Source organism: Phalangium opilio, unplaced genomic scaffold (genome assembly GCF_054372755.1).
Source record: "Phalangium opilio isolate 3A_F unplaced genomic scaffold, DU_Popi_V2 ptg000483l_1, whole genome shotgun sequence".
In the NCBI taxonomy this organism is placed as follows: Eukaryota; Metazoa; Arthropoda; class Arachnida; order Opiliones; family Phalangiidae; genus Phalangium; species Phalangium opilio.
Window position 1 is genome coordinate 377,027 of NW_028324236.1, and position 19,041 is coordinate 396,067.

Below are 19,041 nucleotides of genomic sequence, written 5' to 3' on the forward strand. Positions count from 1 at the left end.
ATTTATCGAATAGTAAAGTCAGTTTTTAATATTCGTTGGAATAGTAAAAATGGGTTCAAACGAATAACGAGACGGTTATTCGTCTCGTTATTCAATCGAATTATTCGTTTTACACAAGTATTCGCCCACCCTTACAGTTTTTTACCTCTCCGAGTGACGTATGTCACGGAGAGGTATTACACCGGCCGTGTCTGTCTATCTGTGTGTCTGTCTGTGTGTGTGTCTGTCTGTGTGTCTGTCTGTCAGACCCCACGTAACCGCGTTCGCAGTTTACAAATCGGAGCAAACAAATACCCGATTTCCGGAACGCGTTCGCGGTTCACGGAAATTTGGCCATTCATCTACCAACACCAGTCTTTACTAACTGGCTTCTAAGGACCACAATCTGCTAGTCTTTGTCCATCCCACATGGACACTAGCCTGTAGTTGCTGGCTCGTAAGCACATCCACATTGACACCAGCTTCTAAGCACCACCTTCTTCTGTTCTTCGTCAATCCCACATTGACACCAGCTTCTATGCACCACCATCATCAGGTCTTTGTCCATTCCGGCTTCTTCTCCATCGTTATCGTTTGGTTTTAAGATATACGCGGCGATCGGCTAGGGTTACGAGAAACGTCTAGCCTCCCAATGGCAGGGCTTCCACCATCGGTTCACGCGAATGCGTTTTTATCTACTATTATAATGGAAACGAATCGTATATATACCCCAAAATTTGAAGAAAGCGGGCAAGAGGGGTACCCTTCACTTTAAACGTCAATATTAGCAAAGTTTCGAAAGATAATAGGAACAACTTTATTTTAAACGATTTAACTATTTTTAAAGTTATTTACTGGCGATAAAAATAATTAATATCATTTATATTTAATTATTTAAGATAAACTTATTTCTATGTAATGACACAAGTGAGAGTTTATATAGAACGAGTAATGAAGATTGCATCCGCATCGAAACACTACACGCACATCAAAGTTAATATAAAGCGAGTAGGATGATAAGATCTCTTACAAAACGATAACATTTCCTTTTTGCAGAATATTAAATGGAAATATTTTAAATATTTTTCGGCATTACGATTCTTTAAGTAGTTGTGTAGCTATAAAGCTCTGTTTCATCTTAATATTCCAAGAACATCTTTTGATATTAACATTTCAAATTTGGTGTTTACTTTTTAATTCAGCTTTACTATATTTATATATATAGTGTAATCGCATTTCTTATATTCATTAGATAATATGGGTGTTAATTCTTCATTTATCCACAAGTGCTGAAACGATTGGGTCTGTGAAATAAGATTTAAACTAGAAATGACCTTGTTTCGCCTACTCTTATAGGAGGTGTTAACGGTTCAGAGTGAGCCGAAAGTAAAATACACCCTTCAGTGATACATTTTAGGTTCTCATTAGAATAATTGAGGATACAAAGGAAATTGTTAAACGCTTAAGCCTTTGCTAAAGACCTTGGCAATATTTCGCCAATTTGAACTATGTATTTCCGGTTTTTCTCATATGCTGGTAGACCTGTGTTTATAAAGTAAATTCGTCTCGGCTCGGAGAGGTTTATTTTGGATTCCCAACTTGTCTACAAAAGTTTTATTTTACTTCATTTCTACCCTAAAACGCGGCGCGCTTTAAGCCACTCATCAAGTATAGACCAAATATAGACTGAAAATTCAAAATTGAGTGAATATTTATTGAAAATCCGTTAAAACATTTAATTTGTGACAATTTAAGACTTTTTTAAAATCCGTTAAAAAATTTTAAATTTTTTTGACAATTGTATAATAAATTTTTTAAAAGTTTAAATATATATATTTTTATAGAAATTTTTTATTACTAAATTTTGCAATTATTTACTTTTTGAGCAAAACGTAAAGAGTTCATGGTTGCGTCGAAGTTTTCCTCATCGGGGGGGACACATTAAACGAGGAGCGTTTTTAAAAACAGTTAAAAATTAAATTAAAAGTTTCTTAAAAACAGTTAAAAATATGCCCTCTTTCTGATAGGGATACAGTTTATCGTAAAAGGATTGACTAATTTGATACAGTTAAAAATTAAATGAAAAGTTTTATAAAAACAGTTGAAAATGAAATTAAAAGTTTTTTAAAAACAGTTAAAAATGAAATTAAAAGTTTTTTAAAAACAGTTAAAAATTAAATTAAAAGTTTTTTAAAAACAGTTAAAAATTAAATTAAAAGTTTTTTAAAAACAGTTAAAAATTAAATTAAAAGTTTTTTAAAAACAGTTAAAAATTAAATTAAAAGTTGCTGCAATTTCACCAGTGCCATTTTATACTTGAACTCTTTCACCAACATTCTGGCTTCCCTTTTAAGTTGATAGTAACGTTTGAAGTCACGGTCAACGTCATCCAGCTGCTCCAGACCAGACATGATAGTGTGCGTGCTCTACGAAACAAAATTTTAAATGATTTAAATCACTGTTCACAGTAAAATTATCAACATTGCGCTTGAATCATCTTTGTTAACTTGTCCAAGCCTGAATTTATCCCATATTTCCCAAAACGTTAGCAAACTTACCGATTAAAACTAACTTTGACTAAAACAAATAAAACGAGAAAAACTCGAACTGAATTATTGATTAAAATAAAATCACTAATTATTAAAATAATAAAAGCAATAAAAACGAATCCGAACCACACTGTGAATACCAACCGTCCACAACGTCTTTTTATAGTTAAAAATCTGGAGGCACCAAAGAGAATTTAGAAGGGGAGCGGAAGGGGTGGTTTGGAATCAGGCGCAACGTCGTCTGCTAACATAGATAATATCTATGCTGCTAAACGTTATCTAGGCAGGTCGATTTCCGGTATGACGCGTTTGTAACAGAGAGATTTTAGAACATTTGACCGGAAACTCACCTACCCCAAAAAGCTCAACCCGACAACTTGTTTGGGCTTCATCACGTCAAAGGGGGGGTCTTCCACTCCCCTTCTAAATTCTGTCTGGAGGCACGAGCCACACGAATATGTTAACCAATGAGAATAGGGCATAGATAAAATATACTCTAAGGTGCTGGAGTGGAACTCAGATGAAACGAGGGGATGTGGGTTTTTTTTTTATAAAAAAGTCTTTGTCAAATTAGTAAGAATTTATATCGAGAGGAAAATAGTTTTTATATTATAAAACTAAGTTTAAGTTGGCCGGGAGTGCGGCGCACTCCTGTAAGCCAAGCTTCTGGGCGGCAAATTTTGAGGGAATACGACACATGTCGGCGATCCCACCCTATAGGTGCCGACTGCCCCGTGTCCGCACTCCGCCGGAGGTGACTTGACCCCCACACCCCTTCCGTCACCTCCCAAGTAAACCTCATTTCCTTCCAGTGTTTAACGAAGCTGGAAACTACTACTACCAATTTTATTGCTCCTTGGGAGTGCTCCGCGAGGACCCAAAGCCGCCCCAAAGGAAAACGCTATTAGTTTCAAACTTTAGCAGACGACGTTGCGCTAGATTCCAAACCACCCCTTCCGCTCCCCTTCTAAATTCTCTTTGGTGCCTCCAGACAAGGCACCCTAGATAAAATAACGGCTGGTGCACGCTGCTCTAGTAAGGGGCGGCAGGAGCTTGTATAGAAAAGGGCCATCTCATACCAAGATGGCGTTACAATTCATTAATTTAAAGGCGCGAACTTTTGAAGCAGTAGAAACTTAGAAAGTAACGGACAGCTCAAAGGTGATAATATTCAATAACTTTATACAGGGTGTTTCTGGAAAGTGTGGCACAAATTAACAGGCATGTTCCTTGGGTCAAAAGGAGTCCGAAAGGTCCTAAGACGTTTTGGGGTAAAGCGCTCCGTTGCGACGTTATGGGCTCTTAAAAGTAGGCCGAAAAACTAGGAGATTTTGCTGAATTATAGCACTAGTATTGTGGTTTTGACCCAATTGTTTTCGATTATTGAGCATAAGGCAATGATCGAAATAAGTTCAAACCTAGTGGAAGACCGTGAACGTGTTAAACGGCCAAAAGTGTTAATCCCTTTGTTTTTATTAATGATTGTAATTAAAGGTAAGGAAAGTAGCTCAGATATCGGTTACTTGTTTGTTCAGATGTACTGGTAACTGACCAGTCTTTTATTCTTTATTTCAATTAGACACATTACTTTACAATAATTCGAATGAACCCCTTAAATTTTACAATAAATCGAATGAACCCCTTAAATTTTACTATAAATCGAATGAACCCCTTAAATTTTACAATAAATTGAAAGAACCCCTTCAGGGGCGTTCCGAAGGAACAAGGTTTTGGGGGGGGGGGGGAGCCCACCAAATTTTGCCAACTTGAAACCAAATATTTGCCAAGCGACACGTAGTAATGTAGTATCATGTTACTCTGTTTCGTAAAATAGTTTTGGATTGAAAATCCTTGACTAAATTTATCAAATTTCCCCGACTAAATTTATCAAATTTCCCCGACTAAATTTATCAAACTTCCCCGACGAAATTCATCAAACTTCCCGGACGAAATTCATCAAACTTCCCCGACGAAATTCATCAAGTTTCCCTGATCAAATTTATCAAGTTTCCCTGATCAAATTCATCAAGTTTCCCTGATCAAATTCATCAAGTTTCCCTGATCAAATTCATCAAGTTTCCCTGATCAAATTCATCAAGTTTCCCTGATCAAATTCATCAAGTTTCCCTGATCAAATTCATCTAGTTTCCCTGATCAAATTCGTCAAGTTTCCCTGATCAAATTCGTCAAGTTTCCCTGATCAAATTCATCAAGTTTCCCTGATCAAATTCATCAAGTTTCCCTGATCAAATTCATCAAGTTTCCCTGACCATTTGCAATAACTCACATGGCGAACATAGACTTTGAAACTAGTTATTATATAAAATTGTTGAAATTATAGGATAATAATTTACTGGTAAGTGAAAAAGTGACTAATTATTTTAAAAATAGTGAACCGAAAGTAACTAAAAGTTACTAAATGAAGATACTTAAAAGAGCTGGCTCGGGTAAAATCTTACTATGTTGTCAACACTCTTTCAAAGCAAAGCACTTCACTGATTTCCTTAATTCGGACTTCTGTTTGTAATTAAAGACTTTATAAAAGTGTCTATAAGTTGATATAATGAGATCAAATGCTCCCTCGTACAATGAATATTGTAAATTTACTTGAATCATTTTGACAAGAGTCGTTATTGTTATAGATATAAGAAGACTATTTTGTTTGAATAGAATCCCATTAAAGTTATTCGGAGCGAGCGAAGCGAGCTTCGCGATTTTTTGGCTCTGCTCAAATCTCTGATTCCGGTCACTCTGATACTGTTTTCCAGAATTTCAATTTCACTCCAAAATATTTTTCCCTGGCCTTTTAGGTCCATTTTCAATTTCCCTGAGCTTCATTTTGCCAAGTGAGCATCAATTTGCCAACTCGACAAAATTTTAGGGGGGGAGCCTCCCCCCCTGTCCCCCCCAAGGGATCGCCCCTGAACCCCTTAAATTTTACAATAAATCGAATCGATTCCATTAATTTTACAATAATTTGAATCGAACCCATTACATTTACAATAATTCGAATCGAACCCATTACATTTACAATAATTCGAATCGACCCCATTACATTTACAATAATTCGAATCGAACCCATTACATTTACAATAATTCGAATCGAACCACATTACTTTTACAATAATTCTAATGAACCCCATTACTTTTACAATAATTCGAATGAAACCCAATTACATTGTTCTACAAAAATTGTTCAAAATGGGCACCATAAACGTTTAAGCAAACTTGCGCGCGTCGTTTGAAAGATTCACGAACACGTTCGAAGATTTCTGGCGTGTTACGGATGCTATCACATCCATCAATTATCGCTTGTCGCAAGTCTTCGACATCGCGAACTTCACTTCGGTATACCAAGTCCTTGAGATGGCCCCAAAGAAAAAATCGCATGGGTTGAGATAGGGAGATCTTGCTGGCCACGCAACAGTTCCGCCTCGACCTATCCACCTCCGGGGAAACGCGACATAAAGATATGCTCTAACTTGAAGACTAATATGGGGCGGTGCGCCATCGTGCATGAACCGCATTATTTGTCGCAGTCGTAACGGTACGTCTTCTAAAAGCTCCGGTAAATTGTCACGCAGAAAGGTCAATTACGCCCACCCATTTAGCCTCGGTTGCAAAAAGTAAGGTCCAATTAAATTATCTCCTACAATTCCGCACCAGACTTTCTAACTAAACTGAACTTGATGTTTCATGACAGTGGTCGCGTGCGGGTTTTGTTGCTTCCACTCGTGATAGTTATGTAAATTAAGTATCCCGTCACGCGAGAAATTGGCCTCGTCGGAAACTAGCAAAGTACACGGAAAGTCTAAGTCATTTACCCGTGCCACAAACCACTGGCAGAAATCGACCCGTCTCGGATAATCAGCTTCATTTAAAGATTGTACCTTTTGCAAATGGTATGGGTGGAACTGATGTTCTTGAAGGATTTTCCAGACGAGTACATGGTTAACGGCCAATTGCCGCCCGACGTTCCTGGTACTGGTTGTTGGATCATATTCGAAAATTATCAAAAGACGTACCGTTACGACTGCGACAAATAATGTGGTTCATGCACTATGGCACACCGCCCCATTTTAGTCTTCAAGTTAGAGCATATCTTGATGTCGCGTTTCCTCGGAGGTGGATAGGTCGAGGCGGAACTGTTGCGTGGCCAGCAAGATCTCCCGATATCAACCCATGCGATTTTTTTCTTTGGGGCCTTCTCAAGGACTTGGTATACCGAAGTGAAGTTCGCGATGTCGAAGGCTTACGACAAAGGATAATTGATGGATGTGATAGCATCTGTAACACGCCAGAAATCTTCGAACGTGTTCGTGAATCTTTCAATCGACGCGCGCAAGTTTGCTTAAACGTTGATGGTGCCCATTTTGAAAATTTTTGTAGAACAATGTAATTGGGTTTCATTCGAATTACTGTAAAAGTAATGGGGTTCGATTCGAATTATTGTAAAAGTAATGAGGTTCATTAGAATTATTGTATAAGTAATGGGGTTCGATTTGAATTATTGTAAATGTAATGGGGTTCATTCGAATTATTGTAAATGTAATGGGGTTCATTCGAATTATTGTAAATGTAATGGGGTTCATTCGAATTATTGTAAAATTTAAGGGGTTCATTCGAATTATTGTAAAATTTAAGGGGTTCATTCGAATTATTGTAAAATTTAAGGGGTTCATTCGAATTATTGTAAAATTTAAGGGGTTCATTCGAATTATTGTAAAAGTTATGTGTCTAATTGAAAAGAAGAATAAAAGACTGGTCAGTTACCAGTACATCTGAAAAAACAAGTAACCGATATCTGAGCTACTTCAATTACCTTTAATTACAATCATTAATAAAAACAAAGGGATTAACACTTTTGGCCGCTTAACACGTTCACGGTCTTCCACTAGGTTTGAACTTATTTCGATCATTGCCTTATGCTCAATAATCGAAAACAATTGGGTCAAAACCACAATACTAGTGCTATAATTCTGCAAAATCTCCTTGTTTTTCGGCCTACTTTTGAGAGCCCATAACGTCGCAACGAAGCGCTTTACCCCAAAACGTCATAGGACCTTTCGGACTCTTTTTGACCCAAGGAACATGCCTGTTAATTTGTGCCAGACTTTCCAGAAACACCCTGTATATTTTTTAAGGTTTAAAAAACTTTATTTGTAATTTTTTTAACCCATGAGACAATTTTATGCTTTCAGTTTTAACACATGGGATAATTTTATACATTTTAACACGAGATCATTTTATATATTTTAACACATGAGATCATATTCTACATTTTAACACATGAGATCATTTTCTACATTTTAACACATGAGATCATTTGATACATTTTAACACATGAGATCATTTTATACATTTTAACACATGAGATCATTTTATACATTTTAACACATGAGATCATTTGATACATTTTAACACGAGATACTTTTATACATATACAGCAGTTGCTTCTTGAAATTCAGCATTGTTTTCATGTTCTTGAAAAAAAATAGTGTTTTTTAAATAGTCGCTCCTAGTCCTAGTTGTTGTTGGAATTGCCGAGACTAACAATCGCTTGTGTTTAGTAGAAATACTAAAATCTGATTTCTTAGTGTTTACTGCAAACTTTAGCAACACCTTCAGACTCTATCCACTTTTGATATTGAGTTATGTCTTCACCAAATATTTCACTTATCCATTTAGCCTTCCTAGTCTCATCTTTAGGAAAAGAATGAAAGCTAATTGCATGCTGCTCATCTAGAAGGTGTTTCTTTCCTTTGCATTCCTTTTGTTTACAATTTGGCACAATGCACATAACCATTCTGACGTGTGATATAGGAACTCTACTATGTTTTGTGCTTAGAAATCTACATCGAAAAATAATATAATTAGTAGTAATTAATAATAATTAATAATAGAAAAAGCTATCTTCGGTTAACAAATTACTTTTAGCCCTGACAACAGCATGCTTTCATAAATAAACTATAGTTATGTTAAAAAGTTTTATTTCTTATAAATTGTTTTTAGTATATATGAAATGTGAGTGTATCTCATAAAACTAAAGAAATATTTATAGTTGTTTTGTATAATTTATTAATAATAATGAAACTTACCTAGAAAATCCTGGCCTCATTTGCGCGTTTCAGCCCACCATCTTGGTCTGACTCCCGTTTAAATTCCCGTTTTGGCGCGAAAATACAATTGAAAACGAGCACCTCTACTGGCGAAAATTGGCAAACAAAAATTCACTTTTGGGTTGAAAAAAAATAAGCGCGCTCGAGCCGTTATTTTATCTAGGGTGCCTTGCTCCAGATTTTTAACTATAAAAAGACGTTGTGGACGGTTGGTATTCAAAGTGTGGTTGGGATTCGTATTGAAGGGGTTTTATTATTTTTATTGCTTTTATTGTTTTTATTGCTTTTATTGTTTTTATTGCTTTTATTGTTTTTATTGCTTTTATTATTTTAACTCATAAATTTTAAATTTTTTAATTACGATGGCTGGTGATCAGGACAGGATTACCATTCGCAAGAACTTAACCACAAAGTCCCCTTTACAACACAAAATTATGGATACCTTTTTACGGATACGACCGTTAACTGCCAATGAAAAATCTGATAACAGTAATGAGGTATGTAAAGATTAAAGTTAGCGAAAAAGCAAAAAGCTGCGGTTATGGCAGTGAAAACTTATAATCATTAGCCATATTGTTTAATGTGTTAATACAAGCCTCTATTTTCATTCCAGACGTGCATGGAGGTGCTGTCAAACAAAGACGTGTTTCTAAAAGCCCCGTCTCTTCAGCGACCTTCAAAAACAATTCTCGGGACTCTGACCGCCGCAACAGAAAATTTACGTTCACAAAGATTTTTGGCCCTGATACGTGCCAGCAAGATTTCTTCTTGAAAGTTGTTGATGGTACCGTTCAAGAATTCGTCAATGGCAAAAACTGCCTGGTTTTTGCCTATGGAGCCACAAATTCGGGGAAAACCCACACCCTCCAAGGCTCTCCTCAAAATCCAGGTGTTATACCTAATGCCTTGGAGGTTATTTTCCACGTCCTAAAAGATCACCAGATGAAATTCCCAAGATATCAACCTGTTTCTTCCGCTATGATTGAAGAATTGACTCCCGAAGATCAAAGAGCCCAGAGAGTGATCAAAGAGACTCTTATTGCTGGAATTCCTGAATTTTTAATTAATTTTTAATTAATTTTTAAATTTTTAATTAATTTTTAAATTTGTAATTAATTTTTAAATTTTTAATTAATTAGGGTGATGATATTAGCTCTGATAATGCAATAATTTTTAACTGTTTTTTATAAAACTTTTAATTTAATTTTTAACACTGTTTTTAAAAAACTTTTAATTTAATTCTTAACACTGTTTTTAAAAAACTTTTAATTTAATTCTTAACACTGTTTTTAAAAAACTTTTAATTTCATTTTAATTTTAATTTAATTAATTGTTTGAGGCTAATCAGTAACGAAATAGTAGTCAGCGAAATGTATTTTAACAATTTTATATAGGCCTAATAAACGATGAATTTTAAATAATTCTATTTATTTTCAAATTGGCTTATGTTGCATGGATTAACTAAGGCTAGGGATTGTTCACAAACCGTGTTTCCCATGTATTTTTATCGCCAACTTCATGTTCCGAATTATTCCTTGATTCCCCTCTTCATTCCCCCAATTTATTGGACCAAAACTGATATTTGGTCCAATTTTCTTGTAACTTCCGGTTAGGGATAGTAGCCATTGAGTTCAGAACATATATTCTTTTAGAGTTCTATTTGGATATCGGGTTTTCGCGGGACCATCGTTTTTGAAATTATGGGACGGACGGATAACTTTATCTATTTCACTTAAAAAATACATATTTGTTACTGTGGGCTATGGCGTCTGCTATAACTTCGTAATATAGATAGTAAATGTTTAGAAAGCGCTTATGATAATGAAAGTAAATTGCTAGATTCTAGTAAAAACAGAGAAGGAACTGCATTAACCGATAGTGGTATATGTATTTTTGAGCTTTCGTGATAGTCAACTTGACAAAAATGATCACCGCAAATGTCTTTTTTTGGAGTCCATTCAATTCCATTAATGGCCTGAGGCTGACACCATTGTTTTGGTAATTCCGAATTTTTTGTAGGGAATCTTAATGGTACATTTCAAAAAGGGTTGAACTATCTAAATATTTATTAAATTTGTATACGTATATGCTCATGTCACAGAACATTTTTATTTCTACCAGTGTTGATCAATATTCCTTTTATTAAATGTCAATTGCATTCGGGAATGCAACAGGTATTGCACGATTTAAGTCTTGCGCTTGAAGTTTACATATTTAGAGTTTTTCTTCAATATCTCACTCCAGATTCCAGAATGAGTAGCAGACGACGCGTTCTTCATAAGCACAAAGATGAATTTGTTGTCTATTCTGCCTCGAAGCTGCATCTCCTGTCCTCGCGTAAGATCCTTACTCCTATTTGCAACTTCCATAGAAAATTTATTGAAGCATCTATTGGGCTTGTAAGAGTTTTTTTGGCTTTCTGTACTTAAAATACCGCTAATAGGCGAAGATCATTAAATTCCCAAATAACTGACAAATGGTACTGTCAAACCTTTTGCGCAGCTTATAATTCGTCAATTTATGGCTAAATAAAGTGGTTTCGTTTTGTTAGGGTTTTAAAAATGGTGTCAGAATGTAATACCCATTGAAATTTCTAAAAGAAAAACTAATTACAAATTTTCACGATAAATTTTTGGCTTGTTTTTGGGCTGGGTAGTCTAGATCTTAGTCAGTTTTTGGGCTTCTTTTCGAAATATAGATTGGTGGTTTTTTGGGCTTGTTTCCAATTTGATTTTTTCGCGTTCAAGGTTTTCAAATCTGGCATCCCTGCAGCAAAGCTTTATTGGCTTAACAAAACTAACTAACCGCTTGTCAAATTCTAGAAAGTTAGGCCTAGGTCAAGAAGTTTTTTTTGCTCCATTTAATTGTCGAGCTAGGGCTATGACGCCTTACAGCTCCAATCGAACTAACATAAAGTAACTAAATAGTAATAAAGAATAGATGGGGAGTGGTGGATGACTTTCCCTTCATTCGAGTTAAATTTTAAGAAACCTGCGCAGTTTAAATTTAAAGAGGGGGAGAGTGGGCTGGGAGACTACGTCGGTAGGAAGGGAGTTCCAGATGGGAATAGTCCTCCTGAAGAAGGAATGCTTCATAGGGTCTTTGTGGGATTGACGTAGAAAAAGTTTATGAACGTGCACTCGAGTCATATGGGCTTTGGGGGCAGCAGTAAAGTAGGCGGTTTAGGGTTTTAAAGAGGCAAGTGAGGTCTAGATAGGTCCGGCGAAGCGAAAGGGAAGACCAGCCTAAAGAATCAAGTCTTGCCTGACGCGAGAGATGTTGCAAGGTTGATGGGATGCGCGAAGCACGACCCTGGACATTGTCAAGGAGATGTATATCTTGGGCCATGTAGGGATTCCAAATCTGACTACCAAATTCTAGTATGGGACGGACATAACACTCAAAGAGGCGAGAGAGGAGGGTGCTAGAAATTTTCGGAAAGTTGGCTTTAATAGTTGTCAGTAGGCCATTTGCACGACCGCATGTTTTATTGATGTGTGAATGAAATTTAAGGTCATGTGGAACTTGAATGCCGAGGTCCCGACACTCATTTACTCGTTGAATGTTATGTCCTGAAAGATAGAACGGGGACGGAGATTGGGGGTCAGATTTGCTTTTCTGAATTGTTAAAACCATAGATTTTTGTTCATTAAATGATAAACCGTTGAGTTCTGACCAAGTCGCAAGTTTTTTAAGATCTGATTGAAGACAAAGAACATCATCATAGGATCGAATCAGACGAAAGATCTTAAGATCATCAGCAAACAAACACAGCTGAGATGAGAGTACATCAGGTAGATCATTAATGTAAAGTAGAAATAACAACGGACCCGGGACACTCCCTTGAGGAACCCCACTAACAACAGGAAGGAAACCACTTAATGAATCCTCCACCCTAACCGCCTGGGTACGGTGGAGACGGTAGGACTCGATCCATTGATAGATGTTATTGCCTATTCCAAAAGCGCGCAACTTGGCCAAGAGGCGATGGTGGGGAACAGAGTCGAACGCCTTGGCTAGGTCAAGATAGATAACATCCACCCGAAGATAACATCCACCCGAAGATAGATAACATCCACCCGACAACCGCGATCAAAGGCTTCTAGCCAGGTGGAAAAGGCGGACAAAAGATTGGTTTCTACCGATCTATTGTTTAAGAAGCCATGTTGAACGGGACTAAGGTAGGGATTCACGTAAAGTAAAAACCAACATGAAATTTAAAACAACGGTGTTATAATTCAGCAAAATAAAATACGAAATCGTTAATTGGTTACGCGGTAAAGTAAATTCGTGTTTAAATACCGCGGACATCTTATTGAAAAGGTAAGAATAATATAAATTTAACTACAGACTCTGATGTGTTTGGTTTACGTCACGGGTTTCTGCGTATAGTAATGGCAGCTCTAGTTTTCCCCCCATAGAACTTAATACCTCAAACTACGAGAGCTGACATTACATTCTATATCATAGACTAATGGCAACCCGCGTTATTTCCCTCTAGAACTTAATGAGGGTAAACTAGGGGGCTGCCAGGAGTGTCTAGTATAGGCAGACGCTAACCCTTAGTCAGGTTAGCTGGGACCCTATTCTCTAAATATTTAAATCATTTGGACGATGATCCAAATCTAAACGTTTGGATCGGTTCCATTTGGACAGGGCGCTTAAAACCGTATTCTCTAACTCGAATCCAAATCGACATTTGGATCTCCCGCCAAACCTTTATCCAAACCAAATGTACGTCACTTCCTCTTTCATTACAATTTTACTTAGTGTTTATTGGTCAATTCTTTTGCGGCGTTTAATATAAAAGTAAAATGTTTTTAAGCCTTGGATTTTTGCATGTTAGATTGTAATAATTTTGTACAATTAAGAAACCTCTTAATTTGATAGTATAAGCTTATTAGGCCTAATTAATATTAAGTGGGAAATTAATTTGAATGAAAAATAGGTGGATATCTTTTATTAATTGGGAAATAATGCACACATTTTACATTTGAATTTTAGAAGTTAATTTATTATTTATTTTGTCAGCATTAATTTCACTAAGGCAATAAATTTATTACCTACGAGGAATTAACTAGTACATAATATATTAGAATTTAATTGTTTCAAAACTAATAAGGTTTTGAACCGGTTTTTGTAATTTAGTTATTAAAATTTGTGATTGTCGATTGGTCAATATTGTAATTTAACCAATGGCGGAACCAATTTTTTTTAAACTCAATGAAACTGAAATATCAATCAATCATCTACTGAAAGAGGTATTAACCTTTTTTTTTCAAAATAAGGTAATTAAGGATTAGATGGCTTGCTGCTTCAAACAAGATTTTTAATCACGAAGAGAATATTTTGTTAATTTTGGTCAAATTTAGATATTCGGTAATCGAGTTGATATGAATAAAGCCCTTTTTGCTCATGTCTATTTTAAACTTTAGTCGCAGATTTCTCTTACCATTTCACAAGCATAATAAACACTACTGAAGGACGCGAATCTATCTGTGATCGGTAACGGTGACCAATATAGCAATTTGCCCAATTAATCGGTTTGAACTTCATTTGCACATTTCTATTCGTTAATTTGAAATGTTGCGATAAATTTGAATGGAATATAAGTAGATATCTCTTTCAGTAGACAATTGTTGATGTTGATATTAAAGATTCATTGAGTTAAAAAAATTGGTATCAGTATTTCAATTAAGCTTTGATATCAACATCGTTTAATTTATGATATGGGCTTATGACGGTAGTCTGTTTATAAGATTAAATCGTTACTTTAAGTGTCACTAGACAGTATCTACCTCCAAAATCGAGGGTTAGTAACTTTATAACCATCTCCAAGTCACAGGATATCCGAGGGTCAATTTCTTATATCATAGCACTCTGACTACAGCTGTTTTCGGCGCTGAAGCGACCAAGGCTTAGCGCAATTTCACGGGTTTCACCGCCTTAAAAAAAGTGGCAAGTTTAGGAATAGATTGTGGGACAATAAAAAGGTGGAAAATTATGAAATTAGGCTCATATTAAAGCTTGAAACCTACTTTATATTATATTTAAAATCCATCCATCAGCAAATCCTCAAAAAATATGAAAATGACAACGAAAAAGGACCCACTCTCAAATTTTTTCCCCTTAAAAAAATGGCGGCCGCCACAAACTTGGTAATATTGTCACGGCGACAATATTAAAGCAGTCTTTTCTCACTACCGATAGGCCATTTCAACCAAAAGGCATTAAGAAAAAACAATCGGATTAATATGACGCAACTATACGTAAAAAAAGGCCAATATTGGTCGCGCTGATAATTACTAGTAAATCAGTCTATCCATGCTTAAATAACGCAGATTGGAGTAATTTTGAAAACTTAAAATTAAACATACTTAAACTTAAAATTAATCAATGAAAGCTGGAAAGCACAAATACTAAATATGAGGCTTTCGTTTAAAACCGTTTTCAAATCAAACAAACGTATAGTTATATCATGACGGCTACAACAAGATGGTTATCTGTAAAATATTTTCCCATGTTATTTCTATGGGAAAATTTCGAGGTTTTCGTCAAAATCTATGATTATTTTTATGGAAATGAAAACCACCCTTAGCAACTTTATTTTTTATAAGAAAAACTAATGGATGGATCTTTTTGAAATTTTAACCACATAATCGGTTTGAACTTCATTTGCACATTTCTATTCGTTAATTTGAAATGTTGCGATAAATTTGAATGGAATATAAGTAGATATCTCTTTCAGTAGACAATTGTTGATGTTGATATTAAAGATTCATTGAGTTAAAAAAATTGGTATCAGTATTTCAATTAAGCTTTGATATCAACATCGTTTAATTTATGATATGGGCTTATGACGGTAGTCTGTTTATAAGATTAAATCGTTACTTTAAGTGTCACTAGACAGTATCTACCTCCAAAATCGAGGGTTAGTAACTTTATAACCATCTCCAAGTCACAGGATATCCGAGGGTCAATTTCTTATATCATAGCACTCTGACTACAGCTGTTTTCGGCGCTGAAGCGACCAAGGCTTAGCGCAATTTCACGGGTTTCACCGCCTTAAAAAAAGTGGCAAGTTTAGGAATAGATTGTGGGACAATAAAAAGGTGGAAAATTATGAAATTAGGCTCATATTAAAGCTTGAAACCTACTTTATATTATATTTAAAATCCATCCATCAGCAAATCCTCAAAAAATATGAAAATGACAACGAAAAAGGACCCACTCTCAAATTTTTTCCCCTTAAAAAAATGGCGGCCGCCACAAACTTGGTAATATTGTCACGGCGACAATATTAAAGCAGTCTTTTCTCACTACCGATAGGCCATTTCAACCAAAAGGCATTAAGAAAAAACAATCGGATTAATATGACGCAACTATACGTAAAAAAAGGCCAATATTGGTCGCGCTGATAATTACTAGTAAATCAGTCTATCCATGCTTAAATAACGCAGATTGGAGTAATTTTGAAAACTTAAAATTAAACATACTTAAACTTAAAATTAATCAATGAAAGCTGGAAAGCACAAATACTAAATATGAGGCTTTCGTTTAAAACCGTTTTCAAATCAAACAAACGTATAGTTATATCATGACGGCTACAACAAGATGGTTATCTGTAAAATATTTTCCCATGTTATTTCTATGGGAAAATTTCGAGGTTTTCGTCAAAATCTATGATTATTTTTATGGAAATGAAAACCACCCTTAGCAACTTTATTTTTTATAAGAAAAACTAATGGATGGATCTTTTTGAAATTTTAACCACATATTTAGGGCCCGAATTGTAGTTCTGTGGAATTTTTTCAAAGCAGTTAATACGATACAAAAAAGTTATAACCATTGAAAAAACCATCCTTATACATTAAAGTCGGTATGAAGTCTTATCTAAGAGAGCTATCGCTCTCCTAGAATATTATCACCTCTCTCACCATCTGTAGGCTCCCCATCAACTCCAATATTATCACCTCTCTCACCATCAACTCCAATATTATCACCTCTCTCACCATCAACTCCAATATTATCACCTCTATCACCATCTATAAGCTCCCCACCAACTCCAATGTTATCCCCTCTATCATCTGTAACCTCCCCACAAAAATCACTTCTATCCTCCTTATCACTATATACAGGCTCCCCGCTAGCCCCAATTATATTCTTCTGACAATAATGTTCAGACTCCTTAGAGTCCCATTGACTAGAAATTAAGTCTTTACTAGATACATACTTATTTGATGCCAAAATATCATTTTTAGTTTTACCTACAGACAAAGAAACCCTTTCATTTAACTGCCAAGCCCTCTGTAACTCTAATAAAAATGCGTAGTTCTCTTTAAATCACACAACTGTTTCGCCAAGGGTAAAAGCTTATTAAACTTTTGTTCTTTGGTTAGAACTTTTCCCCCTTTACGTGATGTGGTAACGTAAATTGCAACAGGTTCGCATGTTCCAGCATGCTGAAAAATATTCATCTTTTCCACGTATCATTAACTAAATATTCATTAAAAATATCAATATTAGCCTGACTTCTTGCAAAAAATATATGTGAACATGGCAATCCATAATTTATGTTGAACTTGCAAGAACACCTGTTTAAAGACTCAGATAGGCAATCCATAATTTATGTTGAACTTGCAAGAACACCTGTTTAAAGACTCAAATTGTTTAAACCTTAACCTCCCCCTTATTTTTCGAAACTTTTACCTCTGATTTTAACTTATCAAACTCGTATCTATTACCCAAGTCTTCATATTTATGTGCCTGATCAAAAAGTACTTTAGTTGCGCCAACTGAACAAATTTTGTTTATTTTTAGGCGCAAATTGTCCATATGATTGGTATTAATGGTGGTTTTGATTTCTTTGTAGCGTTTAACTGCTAAGTCATCCTCAATTTGCTTTTCAAATTTAATAAGCTCCCCAATTGCTTCAGATAACTTCATCCGGGAATTAAGATAATGTTTAATTTTACTATTATGACTCTCTAAATAATTATTTGTTTTATTTCCTAATATTTTTAACCCACTTCTAAACAACATAACCCATTTTTCCTTACAGCTATCCCAATTAGTCTCGAAATACGCAAAACATTCTGCACTAGCAATTAATCTGAAACTTTCCTTATGCTTCTCGTAGCTCTCATTATCAAAAGAATAAACCATTCCCATTAAAAACCCCATTAAATCCCCTTTACTATTTCTACTTTCAGCATACTGATTTACCCTGGGCTTAAAGCAATTCAAGACGTGATATGTACAAAGTAGAACTTCGGCAGAAGGAATATGCTTGTTTACTAAGTTCATTTCTATAAAATCTTTATCTAGCATTACTAAATTTGTATTGCTAACGCAACTATTTACTTGAACAAATTTTGAACTGCATTTATCTATAGTAGCTGAATCTTCCCTTCTAACAAAAAAGTAGCAAACTGGTCTACCATTAAGATTTGCATCTTCGCAGAGAATAACATAAAGGGGGAAGCCCTCTATATTATAAAAGTTCCATCCATAAAAAGAACATCATGGTACTTTAAGCATAAATCCCTCATAGTGGGGGTTTGAAATAATACGTATTCTAACTCATTATTTTCATCAAACTCAATACCAATAAGAGAATCCTTGGGTAACAGATGTTTAAGTTTGTCAATTAAAATCTCCCCTTGTGATATACCACCCTACTGTTCTGCCCTTAAATTTGCTCTTAGATTTTGTATATCTTTAGATGTAACAAGTTTTCCAAAATTATCAGACACAAACTCTTAAACTTGCAATGTTGGGACCTTTAACTTCAGAATGGTTTCTACTCTATTGTTCTCTTCTCCATTTAATCTTCTGTTATTGGGATATTTACTAAAAATGGAGGGCTGGACAGGATGGTTGTGTATCAACTTACAGCAAGTAACCTTATAATTCGTTACACATTTAGACACCCTAAAAGAGAATTGGCAACGACGGGCATTGTGCTGTTGGTTTTCCCTAATTCCCTTACTTCTACAGCGAACATCACCATGATGTTTACAAGCATAATGAACAAATTTATACTTACCATCGTCGTCGAGTTTTGATGCCCGTTTACGAAATGGATGGCTGTTCTGCTTACACCACGATTCTATCGTCAATTCAACATCCTCCCAAGTGTCAAAAATGGCTCCATCTTTGTAACCTTTCCATCGTCCCCTCTGGCACAATACTCAGAATCGGATGTTGCACCGCCACCAACTAGTATGGGACACTCCTGGTTCTGCATCTTCTTCCTGAAAGAACTCTTACACTTTGCCGTGTGATTAGTAACTGATTGCAAAGAACTATTACAATTAGTCATGTGATAAGCAGATTCCAAAGAACTCTTACACTTTGTCATATGATTAGCAGATTGCAAGGAACTCTTACAC

The 19,041-nt window shown here is 35.5% G+C and overlaps 1 protein-coding gene across 1 annotated transcript; it reads left to right on the top strand.

Annotated features, from left to right (window-relative positions):
• Positions 1 to 9,009: 9,009 nt before the first annotated feature.
• LOC149593891 (kinesin-like protein KIF20A) lies at positions 9,010 to 9,721 on the top strand. Its single transcript, XM_089861652.1, has 2 exons — positions 9,010 to 9,136; positions 9,261 to 9,721. Exons 1-2 carry the CDS (start codon positions 9,010 to 9,012, stop codon positions 9,719 to 9,721), a joined length of 588 nt encoding a protein of 195 aa, XP_089717778.1.
• The last annotated feature ends 9,320 nt before the right edge of the window (positions 9,722 to 19,041 follow it).